This window comes from Carlito syrichta, unplaced genomic scaffold (assembly GCF_000164805.1).
Source record: "Carlito syrichta isolate Samal-C Ts95f unplaced genomic scaffold, Tarsius_syrichta-2.0.1 Scaffold288189, whole genome shotgun sequence".
Lineage (NCBI taxonomy): Eukaryota > Metazoa > Chordata > Mammalia > Primates > Tarsiidae > Carlito > Carlito syrichta.
The window spans coordinates 43137-56333 of NW_007232285.1; the positions used below are offsets into that span (position 1 = coordinate 43137).

General features: G+C 37.7%; 1 protein-coding gene across 2 annotated transcripts in view; it reads left to right on the forward strand.

Moving 5' to 3' along the window:
- The window catches only part of SUZ12 (SUZ12 polycomb repressive complex 2 subunit), a 54080-nt gene that overhangs the window by 31398 nt on the left and 9485 nt on the right, over nt 1-13197 (forward strand). For both annotated transcript variants that reach the window (XM_021710151.1, XM_008053479.2), the window contains 4 exons: nt 444-675; nt 2224-2317; nt 8031-8136; nt 12485-12662. In XM_021710151.1, the coding sequence (XP_021565826.1) occupies nt 444-675; nt 2224-2317; nt 8031-8136; nt 12485-12662 (610 nt within the window). The remainder of the gene's footprint in view (nt 1-443; nt 676-2223; nt 2318-8030; nt 8137-12484; nt 12663-13197) is intronic.

Here is a 13197-nt window from a genome sequence, read left to right on the forward strand (position 1 = left end):
AAATCAAAAAATCAGCCGGGCGTGGCAGCGCATGCCTGTAATTCCAGCTACTTGGAAGGCTGAGGCGGAAGGATCGCCAAGAGCCCAGCAGGTTGAGACTGCGGTGGCCGGGAGCGGCCACTGCACTCCAGTCTGGGCGACAGAGTGAGACTCCACTCAAAAAAAAAAAATTATTTCAGATAACCATCAGTTAAATATTGGATATATTGTATTCTTATATTTTTATTAGAAGAGCCTTTAATTGCTTTAATATTTAGAATATAGTCGTTCCAAATTTTCGATTTTGCTTCACAATTTCAGAACTATGGTTAGGATTTTAATGCGCCATTTGGTAATCATGGCCTATCTCCCATGTTTCCTATAGCTTGATTAGAAGTTTTATTATAATTCTTATCACTGTATATGTAAAAATTAATATAATTTAATTATCTTTACCTTTGCAGGATGTAAGTTGTCCAATAAGGCAAGTTCCCACAGGTAAAAAGCAGGTGCCTTTGAATCCTGACCTCAATCAAACAAAACCTGGAAATTTCCCGTCCCTTGCAGTTTCCAGTAATGAATTTGAACCTAGTAACAGCCATATGGTGAAGTCTTACTCATTGCTATTTAGAGTGACTCGTCCAGGAAGAAGAGAGTTTAATGGAATGATTAATGGAGAAACCAATGAAAATATCGGTAATTCTTACTTCAATAGTTTGACTAGATTTTATCTCTTACTTTAGTAGTTTGACTAGATTTTATCTTGGGAAAAGATTGTCATTGAAGGTTGTCATTGAAAACAGTTGAACCGGTATTCCTTCATGATATTCATAGTTGTGTATATATTATTTCTCTTTGGATTACTTTAAAACCTTGTCTTTCCAAGGTTGAAAAGACTAGTATTTTAAATAAATCTTTTAGCAGGTAATGAATTCTCCCCCGCCAGCATTTTGTTGTGAACATTTTCTTTTCTTTCTTTTTTTTTTTTGAGTTGGAGTCTCACTCTGTCGCCCAGACTGGAGTGCAGTGGCCGCTCCCAGCCACTGCAGCCTCGACCTGCTGGACTCCAGCGATCCTTCCGCCTCAGCCTTCCAAGTAACTGGAACTACAGGCATGCGCTACCATGCCCAGCTAATTTTTGGATTTATTGTAGAGATAAGGTCTCGCCAAGTTGCTCAGGCGGGCCTCGAACCCGCGGGCTCAGGCAATCCACTCATTTCAGCCTCCCAAAGTACGGGATTACAGGATTACAGGATGAGCCACCGAGCCTGGCTTGTTGTGAACATTTTCAAACAAAGGACAAAATAATTTTATAATTAACACCTGTCTACTTATTTACCACTTACCTTCAACAATGAACTTATTGTTACATTTATCACATATTTATCCTTCTACCTGTTCCTCTATTTATACTTCTAATTGCAACAATTCTGAATTCATTTTTGAGGTTATCATTTAACAAACATATAGGTGTTGAGGCTTCAAAGGTAATTAAAACATTCAGTCCTATTTTCCAAAGGCTCACAACTTAGGTTAGGGAGATAGACATGAGGGGAACAAAATGATGAGTGGTGTAATAGAGGTGTGTGTGAGTGTCAGTGGGGGAGCATCTTGTAAGAAATAATCTTTGGCTGGGTTCAGTGGCTCAGCCTGTAATCCCAGCACTTTGGGAGGCTGAGGCGAGAGGATTGCCTGAGCCCGCGGGTTTGAGACCTACCAGGGCAACTTGGTGAGACCTCATCTCTACAATAAATCAAAAATTAGCTGGGCGTGGTAGGGTGCGCCTGTAGTTCCAGCTACTTGGTAGGCTGAGGTGGAAGGATCGCAGGAGCCCAGCAGGTTGAGGCTGCGGTGGCCGGTAGCATACCACTGCCCTCCAGCCTGGGTGACAGAGTGAGACTCCATTTCAAAAAAAAAAAAAGAAATAATCTTTGAGTCTTAAAGAATCCTTGGAAGTTCCGAAAAGTAACCATTAGTGAGGAGGAGTTTGCCTAGCATAGGACATAAGTTCCAACCAGAAATTAGCATTTGCAGAAATGCAAGGTCATGTCAATGAATGTCAAAAAGTAAGAATATATGATAAAAATGGAAAATTGGAAAGTGTGGTCTGAATGTTGTAATTTTAGTGTAATTTGTACCTCATTTGGGATAAACTTTACATGTTTTATGTTAAGGGACTATATATCATAATTAACACATTTTTGTTTGAATATTTGATTTATGAGAAATGTTTATTAAATTTAGATGTCAATGAAGAACTTCCAGCCAGAAGAAAACGAAATCGTGAAGATGGAGAAAAGACATTTGTTGCACAAATGACAGTATTTGATAAAAACAGGTAATGTTGATGAAAAAGGTTTCCATAGTGTTCTAGAACTGTTTAATTCTGAACCAGAGTATAGTGTTGATAATGATAGTTTATTTGCCTTTGTTTCTCTATTCTTATAAATGAAAAATAAATTTGCCAATACTGAATTTTTCTTTTTATTACATAGAAGCAATAAATAAAGGAACTGTTTGAATTACTCAGTTAAGATTTATTTGGCAGTCATTGCTTTAGTAAATTGTGTTATGACCATGTACCCTTTGAGCTATGGTTGCCATGTTTTCTTAGCTTTGGCCCCCCTCCCCTACCTAGGGAGAGGTGAATCTCCTCTCTCCTCTCTCTCTCTCTTTCTCTCTCTCTCTCTATCTCTCTCTCATTTACTTTCTAAATAAACTATATTTTCCAATTTAAAAAAAAAATTTTTTTTTGTTTTTTGAATTGGAGTCTCATTCTGTCGCCCAGGCTGGAGGGCAGTGGCATGCTCCTGGACACCACAGCCTTGACCTGCTGGGCTCCGGCGATCCTTCCGCCTCAACCTTCCAAGTAGCTGGAACTACAGGCGCGTGCTACCACACCCGGCTAATTTTTTTTTTATTGTAGAGATGAGGTCTCGCCAAGTTTCCCAGGCGGGTCTTGAACTCGTGGGCTCAGGCAGTCCACTCACCTCAGCCTCCCAAAGGCGCAGTGTTACAGGCTGAGCCACCGATCCTGGCTTAAAAAAATGTTTATTCGGCAAGTATTTTCTGAGTGTCTACTCTTTGCCAGACACTGTTGTAGACAGTGAGAAGGCAACTAAGTCCCTGACTTCATGTATCTTAACTTCTAGTGGAAGAAGCTGACCACTTGCCCAAAATATCAAGTAATGTCACTTAGTAGTAAGTTCTGTGAGGAAAAATAGAATGGCTATTATTTATAGAAAGAGCCTTTGAGAGGAGGTAATATTTGAGCAGAGACTTGAATAGAGTGGGTCCCATGCACGTCTTGGGGTTATGTGTTTATTAAAGTTAAGGAAGAGGAGCCAGGTGCACACCCCTGTAGTCCTAACTACTTGGGAGGCTAAGGCAGAAGGATCTTTTGACCTCTGGAGTTCAAGTTCAGTCTGGACAACACTGTGAGATCCCATCTCAAAAGTTAAAGAAAATCATGTATAATCATCATGTACGTATGTACATTTAATGCAGGATTGCAAGGAACACTGGGGCTTATAATCATCTCTGCAATTTCTGTTTGGAAATGAAGCATCTTAGCACCAGTAAAATATTTAGAAAGCAAACACAGCATTTTTTTTCAGGATTGGAGGATGAAACCTATACATACCATGATTTCTTATACCAGGCTACTGTGTTGGTCATTTACATAGTTTACTTGTCAGTCGGGTATAGGACAAAGAGTGAAGAAAAATTAGCAGGCTATTTCTCCTATTGCTTGTGAAGTATTAGATCAGTGTTTTAATTTTAAGGTAATTACTTGTTAGCCACTACGTGAAGAAAGGCCTTTAATAGGAAAGCAAAGTTGATTTGGAATAATGACATAGATTTCAGTTACTATCTTAGAATATGTCACTTAAAGATAGAAACCAATATAGTATCTTTAAAGTCAGAAATTTGATTGTGTATCAAAGATATAAATGGAATACAACAGAAACATAAACGTACTTGAAGATGGTCATGTTTATGGTAGAAACGATTAGGATTAGGCAGAGTGGGTTTCATTGTTGTTAAATGTTCTGTTTAAGGCAGCACATAGTACCTTGTGTTTTCTTTTTTATTCTTTCTCCTGCTTTTATTTTAATGAAAACAAATGCCACAAAGAAATTGGGAAAATAGTCCTCCAGGTTTTTATTTTGAAAATTTTCAAACCTATAGAAAAGTTGAAAGAATAATACAGTTTACCACCCACACACCCTTCACCTAGATTCAGTTATTAACATGTTGCCACGTTTGCTTTATTTGTTGATTAATTTATTTTGTGCTGAATCACTTGAAAATTTACTTCACATGTATCTCTTAAGAAGAAGGGCATATTCTTAACCACAATACACTTATCATCAGGAAAATTAATATACAACAAATACAGTGCTGTCTCCCCAGTTGACCATAATAATGTCAATTATAATTTATCCTCCTTCACCCCCTTTTGTAGCTAGATGTCATATATGTCCAGCCTCTTTCAGCTGGAATAGTTCTCCAGTTTGTAATGCCTTTTTGTTTTTCTTTTTGAGTTGGAGTCTCACTCTGTCGCCAGACTGGAGTGCAGTAGCCACTCCCAGCCACCGCAGCCTCAACCTGCTGGACTCCGGCGATCCTTCCGCCTCAGCCTTCCAAGTAGCTGGAACTACAGGCGCACGCTACCATGCCCAGCTAATTTTTTTTGATTTGTTGTAGAGATGAAGTCTCGCCAAGTTGCCCAGGCAGGTCTCGAACCCACGGGCTCAGGCAGTCCACTCACCTTAGCCTCCCAAAGGCGTGGGATTACAGGCTGAGCCACCGAGCCCAGCCCTTTTTGTTTTTCTTTTCTTTTCTTTTCTTTTTTTAAGTATAGATCTGTAGTTTTGCAAAATGTATCTCAGTTTGGAGTTCTTAATTATTTCTCCATGGTTAGATTCAGGTTAAACATTTTTGACAGGGATTCTGATAAGTGGTATGTTCTTTATATACTACATCAAGGCACAAGTAATGTGAAGTTTGATTACTTAGTTGAGGTGGTGTTCACCATATTTCTCCATTGTAACAATACTTTTCTTCCCTTCCATAAATTAACATATAATCCTTGTGGTACTCCATGAACTTGAGTGAATCTCCATTTTCCTCTTGAGGCCTTTCACCCAATAGTTTCAATATCCCCTGATGATTCTTTCTTGAATAAATTATTCCTTTGGAGGTTGGCAAGTGGTAATTTTCTATAATTTCTTTCACATTTATTGGTTTGCGTTTTTGTATTAAGAAAAGCATTCCTTGCCTCAAACTTTGATTTTTCTTTTATCAGTATGGATTAACACATTCTATTTTTATTCAATTTGTTTTAATTTATTCATGTTGTTATTCATTATTATGCTCAAATTGTCTCAAATTTGGTCAGGAGGAACCCCCTCTACACAGGTCCCTGTGTCCTTTTGACTTTTTGTTGTTGTTGTTTTCCTTATTTTCTAAAATGGTAAGATGTACCAGAATTACCTCCTTCTTTTCCTATCTTTGCTCTGGAATTGCAATTTCTTCAAGGAATCCTGATTCCTTTTAATAGAGGAATAGGATTTATAAGCACAAATCTGGGGATTAGATGTGTAAAAATCGTTCTTAAAATTTCATTGAGGGCCAGGCGCAGTGGCTCATGCATGTAGTCCCAGTACTTTGGGAGGCCAAGGTGAGAGGATTGCCTGAGCCCATGGATTTGAGACCAGCTCGGGCAACTTGGTGAGACCTCATCTCTACATTAAATAAAAAAAGTTAGCTGGGCCTGGTGGTGCGTGTCTGTAGTTCCAGCTACTTGGAAGGCTAAAGCAGAAGGATCACCTGAACCCAGCAAGTCGAGGCTGTGGAGGCCATGAGCGTGCACTGCACTCCAGCCTGGTTGACAGAGTGAGACTCCAACTCAAAAAAAAAAAAAAGAAAATTTCAATGAGATAAGGTCTCCTAAAAGAATAACCAAAGTTCAAAAGTCATATAGGAGAAGCATGAACTATTGAGCAAGTAAAAATATGACTTCTTCAAAAACCGATAAAACCACCATAACTAAAGTCAAGATAAAAGGGCTGGATGTGGTGGCTCATGCATGTAATCCCAGTACTTTGGGAGGCAGAGGTGAGAGGATTGCCTGAGCCCAGGAGTTTGAGACCAGCCATGGCAACATGGCAAGACCTCTACAAAAAATTTTAAAAATTAGCCAGGTGTGGTGGCGCACACCTGTAGTCCTAGCTACTTGGAAGGCTGAGGCCACTGTACTCCAGCCTGAACGACAGAGTGAGACTCTGACTCAAAAACATAATAAAAATGATAAGCTGGGGGAAAATTATTTTCAACTCATAGATAGATATCTTATTCCTCAAATGTACAAAGGTCATGCTGACTTTAAATGACTTTGGTCCAATAGAATGGGCAAAGGATACAATAAAAAGTTTACTGAAAAAAGAAAATGCATATGGTTCTTAAACAGTTAAGAAGATAAGACATCTGAATTAAAAGTATACTGAGATGTCATTTTTTCACTTATTAGATTGACAGATCAAAAAACTTGATAAAGCACTGTTGATGAGGCTGTGGGGAAAAGGCCTCCTCATACATTACAGGTAGGAGAGCATTGGATTGTAGCTATCAAGTGTACAATCATAAAATGGAAAATTATATAGCCATGTAAAAGCATAGGGAAGCTCCTTTTAAGCTTAGAAGTATATGAATGTATAGTCTATTCAGATAAATAGAATGGGCTTTTTAAAATAGAAAATTGAGTAGCTTTGCTGATGCCCTATTAAAGATATTCTTAAGTCTCAAAATCACCTGCTGCTAAGTCAGACTTTAGAGACGGACCACCAGTATTCACTTGCTAGATCTGATCTTAAGACAAATTACTTTTAACCACTTTGTGTCTCAGTTTTCTCTTCTGGAAATGGAATACTAGCATGTAGTTCATAGAAATTTTGGGAAGATTAAATGAACCATGTAAAGTCTTTAGAATAGTGCCTGGCACATAGCAAACACTCAATAAATGTTAGCTATTTTCACCTAATAGAATTTCTTTAAGACTGATGAAGAGAAGTCAGATTCTTGCTATAAGCAGTTAGACGTGGACAACAAATGTTGTTTAGAGTAGTAGTAGTTACCAGTGTTTAAAAGTATAAATAATATATATAAGATATATATACATACACATATGTATGCAATAATGTGAATATAATTTCTTTTATTCAACCAATATTTATTCATTCTTCCGTGAAATATTTATTGAGCACCTGCATGTGCCAGGTTTCCCCCAAGATCCTGTAATTATCAGATAGGTCATTATAATAATCAGTCCAGGCGTGGTAGCTCATGCCTGTAATTCCGGCACTTTTGGGAGGCAGAGTCAAGAGGATTGCCTGAGCCTAGGGGTTCAAGACCAGCCTGGGCAACTTGGTCACTTTGTCTCTACAATACATCAAAAAATTAGGCAGCCGCAGTGGTGTGCGTCTGTAGTTTCAGCTATTTGGAAGGCTGAGGTGGAAGGATCGCCTGAGCCCAGCGGACCAAGGCTGCAGTGGCTGTGAGCAAGCTACTGTGCTCTATCCTAGGCAACAGAGTGAGACTCCTACTCCAAAAAAAAAATCATCAATTAGTTTACCGGTCAAGTATAAAAGTAAAGGATTCCAGTTCAAACATTTACAGTAGTTAAAAGTAACAGGTAATTTTTAATGACTTTCTAAGGCAAGTATTATAAAACTGTTGTCATCCTATTTTTAAAAGTATAAAGCCTGCACACATGCTTTATATTTGAAGTTTAAAATGTACCAGATTTTGAGACCTTAGACATATTATCATTCAGTGTTTAAAATTATATTAATTTTCTAGTTATTAGTGCACTTCATTAAAATTGCTTTTGACAGGACTGGAGTGTAGATTTTTTAAAAAATCTTGTTGAATATGTAAGCTAGTTTATAAATTTAATAAATGCTTTTTAGTATAAATCTAAAGATGTAGAATTTGTGTACTTACAGTAATACACAGGTTACTTTACAGTATATGTGTTTGTCTAACAGGCGCTTACAGCTTTTAGATGGGGAATATGAAGTAGCCATGCAGGAAATGGAAGAATGTCCAATAAGCAAGAAAAGAGCAACATGGGAGACTATTCTTGATGGGAAGGTATGGACTACTTAGAAGGTTGAGCACGTTAATAGTTATGAACTCCCATTTTTTATTGATGTTTTCTTCCCCAAATGCTAATTCATGTTGGAAGTAAAGAATCCTTTGTCTTTTATACTTTGAAAAACACAAGTAAAATAACCTAGTCAGAGTATTTAATGAAAGGCATCGTTCTTTTAGAGTCAGACTGCCTGATTGAAATCTTTGCTTCTAGCTGTGTGGCATTTGGCAAGGTACTTATTTGTGTCTTAGTTTCTCATCTGTAAAATAAGGCACAGAATTAATGGATTAAATGACAGAATAAAATATGTTTAGTACAGTGTTTGGCATACAGTAAGTGCTCAATAAATGTTAACTTCTATTTTAAATTCCATTCATAATAATAACAGGTAGTATATGATGACTAGTAATAAAATTATCAAGAAATCTGCAGAACTTAGATTAAGCATACCCAGAATGAGTATTCTAAGAGATAAATAGGCATGCATACATTTCTCTAATAGGCCAATTCAACAAAAAGTGGCAATGTCCTGTATTCCTAAATATATTAAGTCAGTGTACCGTCTCAACCAAAATCTCAAAATGTTTTTTTAAGCCTTAAAATTTGTCTCAAATTAGTCTAAAATGTCATCATATTATGTAATATATGTGTAATAATATGAAGGGAAATTTTAGAAAAATATTAGAATATTTACTTACCAGATAGAAAATATTATAAAGATAAAAAAAGTTAAAGCTGTCTACTGTAAGTATGCAGGAATAGACAAAGGATGCCATGTTGCTGGGTGTGGTGTGGCTCATGCCTATAATCCCAGCTCCCAGCACTTTGGGCTGCTGAAGTAGGATCGTTTGAGACCAGGAGTTTGAGACTGGCCTGAGCAACATAGTGACACCTCATCACTAAAAAAATAAAAATAAATTTTTAAAAAGACAAGCATATTATTGAAGCATAGTCCTGAAATAGTTTATGGTAAATGTGGTATTGTCTGTGTGGGAAAGATAAACTGTTTATAACATCTGGAAATACACTTAGACCCAGTAAATTCCAGAAGACTGGTAAATAGAATGTAAAAAATTCATGTTTCATACCTGAGAAAAATAGGTGAGTGTTTATATAATCTTGCAGTGATGAAAACCCTTTTAAGGATGATAACAATCCAGAAAGCATACAGTAAAAAAATGCCTGATTAAAATAATTATTTCAATTTTTGTTTTGCTTTGAGATAGGGTCTCACAGTATCGCCCAGGCTGGAATGCAGTGGTACAATCATGGCTCACCACAGCCTCCTCCTCTTGGGATCAGGTGATCCTTCTGCCTTAGCCTCCCAAGTAGCTGAGACTGCAGGTGCATACCATCAAGCTTGGCTAATTTTTAAAGTTTTTGTAGAGTTGTGGTCTCACTGTGTTGTCCAGGCTGGTCTCAAACTCCTGGGCTCAAGCAATCCTCCCACTTCATCCTCCTGAGTAGCTGAGAGTATATGTGTGTGTCACCATGCTGGGTAATTTTTTTTCTTTTTTTTTGTAGAGACAAGGTATTATAGTGTTACGTAAGCTAGTCTTAAACTCCTGGGCTTAAGCAGTCCTTGAGCTTCAGCTTCCCAAATTGCTGGTATTACAGGCATGAGCCACCATGCTCGGTCTTTTTTTTTTTTTTTAATTGGAGTCTCCCTCTGTCTCCCAGGCTGGAGTGCAATGGCACGCTCACAGCCACTGCAGCCTTGACATGCTGGGCTCAGGCGATCCTTCTGCCTTAGCCTTCTAAGTACCTGGAACTACAGGCATGCAGTATCATGCCCAACTAATTTTTTAATTTATTTTAGAGATGAGATCTCACCAGGTTGCCCAAGCTGGTCTCGAACCCCTGGGCTCAGGCAATCCTCTTGCCTCAGCCTCCCAAAGTATTGGGATTACAGATGTGAGCCACTGCACCTTGCCTTGGTCTTAAATCACTATATGAGTTATACACATCAATATGAAAAAGATAATCAGTCTAATAAAAATGAGTAAAGGACAATCTGGCATTTTTTTCAAAAGAACAAATATAGATGACCAGCAGACATTTTTATTTATTTATTTATTTTTTGAGTTGCACTCTCACTCTGTCTCCCAGGCTGGAGTGCAGTGGCACACTTACGGCCAGTGCAGTCTCTACCTGCTGAACTCAGGTGATCCTTCCACTTTAGTCTTCCAAGTCGCTGGAACTACAGACATGCACCACCACACCCAGCTCATTTTTTTAATTTATTGTAGAGACAAGGTCTCGCCATGTTTCCCAGGCTGGTCTTAAACCCATGAGCTCAGGCATTCCTCTCGCCTCTGCCTCCCAAAGTGCTGGGATTACAGGCATGAGCCACCATGACCAGCAGTTTTTATTTTTTTGAGACAGAATCTCACTGTCTCCCTGACTAGGTATGTTATAGCTCACAGTAACCTTGAACTGGGCTCACCTGATCCTCAGACTCCCAAGTAAATGGGACTAAAGGTATGTGCCATTATGCCTGGCTGGTTTTGTTTTGTTGTGTTTTGTCATAGAGATGAGGTTTCACTATGTTGCCCAGGCTGGTCTGGAACATCTGGCTTTAAGCGAGCCTCCTGCCTTGGCCTCCCAAAGAGCTAGGATTATGTATGTGAGCCACTGGGCTTAGCTGCATTGTTACTATTTTTAAAAGATAAATTCCTGTGGACTTACTCTGTCAAAACCAGTTTCTGTGATCACACTTTTATCTTATTTTAGTCTAAAACTATATATAAATACAATATTATATATAAATATGAAATTGTGCAAATATATAAAATATATAAATGTAAAAATATATTTTTTATATTTACATATATATATTTTGTTGTTGTTGTTGTTGGAGTCTCACTCTGGCACTCAGGCTGGAGTGCAGTGACATGATCACAGCTCACACAGCCTCAACCTCCTGGGCTCAGATGATCCTTCCATCTCAGCCTCCCAAGTAACTAGGACTCCAAGTGTGTGCCACCACGCCCAGCTCATTTTTAAATTTTTTGTAGAGACCACATCTCGCTATGTTGCCTGGTTTGGTCTTGAACTCCTGGGCTCAAGAGTCCTCCCACCTTGGTCTCCCTAAGTGCTGGTATTACAGGCACGAGCCACTGTGCTAAGCCTAAAAATATTTTTAAGAGAATTATTTATAATAAAGATGGAGGAGTTTAGGCCTATATGATAGTAAAATAAATTGAAGTCTATTGAAGGTTTTTATAAAAGAGGATAACAGAGGATAACATGCATATGTGAGAAAGTATCTTCCAGAAGATTATTTGATCTCATCTGGATAGAAAATAAAAATGAGAAGCAGGAAGAATAGCTGAGCTACTGTAATAGTGATGTGTAAGGATATATGCAGAGATTTTTGTTGGAATCTTTGAGGAGAGAGGAAGAAATGATAGACATTTCAATAAGGACTTGGTATTTAGTTATAGAAGAGAGAAAGAAAGAATGAGTGTCAAATGTAATTCCAAAATTTTGAGCTTAGGTTCATTAGTAGAATGATAATGCCAGGAACAAAAATAATTTTACCAGGGAAGAAAAGCTTAGAAGAAAAAATAATGGATTCACTTCTAAGTCATGTTATAGTTCAAGGCGACATTAAGATAATCAAGTGGCAAGGCCTAAGAGGCAATTGAAGATATAAGTTTAGACCAAGTATAAGGATAAAAATGGAGAATTTGGGATCATCACTCTAATAGATAAATCCTTGAGGATGGTTGAAAGATTAAGACAGATGACTGAAGTTTAGCTAGGAATTAAGGAGACCAAGAGAAGAGTCATAAGTGACTGGAGATAGAAGAAGAGAGCCACAATACTTAGTGTCCTAAAACCAAAGAAGAGAAACTAAGAGAAGTCAAGGAAAATGACTAATTGTAGAAACTGTTGAGTTTCCAAAAGAAAAAGTAATTATTGGCTACCTAAGAGCAAAATTTGCAAGCTGGTAATCTTTGGTGACTACAGTTTTGTTTTAAAGACATTTTTAAATTGATTTATCAACATAAATGGGAAGATTTCCCATGAAAACTTCTGATTTCTTTGGAAAAATCTGAAAATCTGCATAGGCTGGGCCAATGTTTCCACGTCGCAACAATTCAACTGTTGCTAATGAGTGTCTACCCCTTTAGACAGCCTGCGCTCTCTAGTTGTAGTTGTACAGTATCTGCAGCTCATTTGTTGATTTACCTGGTCCTCTCTGTCAACTTTTGGGTTTTTAATAAAAAATTTAGGATTTAAATCAAATCCACATTGGTTTGCCATGATGAATTTTTTTAATAATTACAATTTATTTTAATTCATTATATGAATCCTCCAGTCTTTTAATTTTTTTTTTAGAGGCTGCCTCCATTTGAAACATTTTCTCAGGGACCTACGTTGCAGTTCACTCTTCGTTGGACAGGAGAGACCAATGATAAATCTACAGCTCCTATTGCCAAGCCTCTTGCCACTAGAAATTCAGAGAGTCTTCATCAGGAAAACAAGCCTGGTTCAGTTAAACCTACTCAAACTATTGGTGAGAATGTATTGCTATCAAAATCGTGGTTTGCAGTTAAGTCTTATACTTTAGATTAATTCATTTGTGTTTTGTTCCTTGTGATTGTTTTTGGAGGAATATTATTTTGCTAATTATTAGATAGATTATAAAACATGGTATTAGGATTATCATATATTAAATGTAAAGTTTTGTGTTGAAGTACTAATTAACAATTCTTTATCCATAACCTTTGTGCCAGATGTGCCTAGAAATTGCAATTTAAAAAATTTTAGAAGCATGATATGGTGTATAGTATAATGTCATATATATGGCATATATTACATAAACACCTCCAAGTGGTATTAATTTAGGAGAAGTTTTTTTCAGTAAACAAAATTTTTTTTTTTTGAGTCAAAGTCTCACTGTCACCAGGCTGGAGTGCAGTGGCTCCCAGGCTGGAATGCAGTAGCTCACAGCTACTGCAGCCTCATCCTGCTAGACTCAGACGATCCTTCCACCTCAGCCTTCCAAGTAGCTGAAACCACAGGCATGTGCTACCATGTGCAGCTAATTT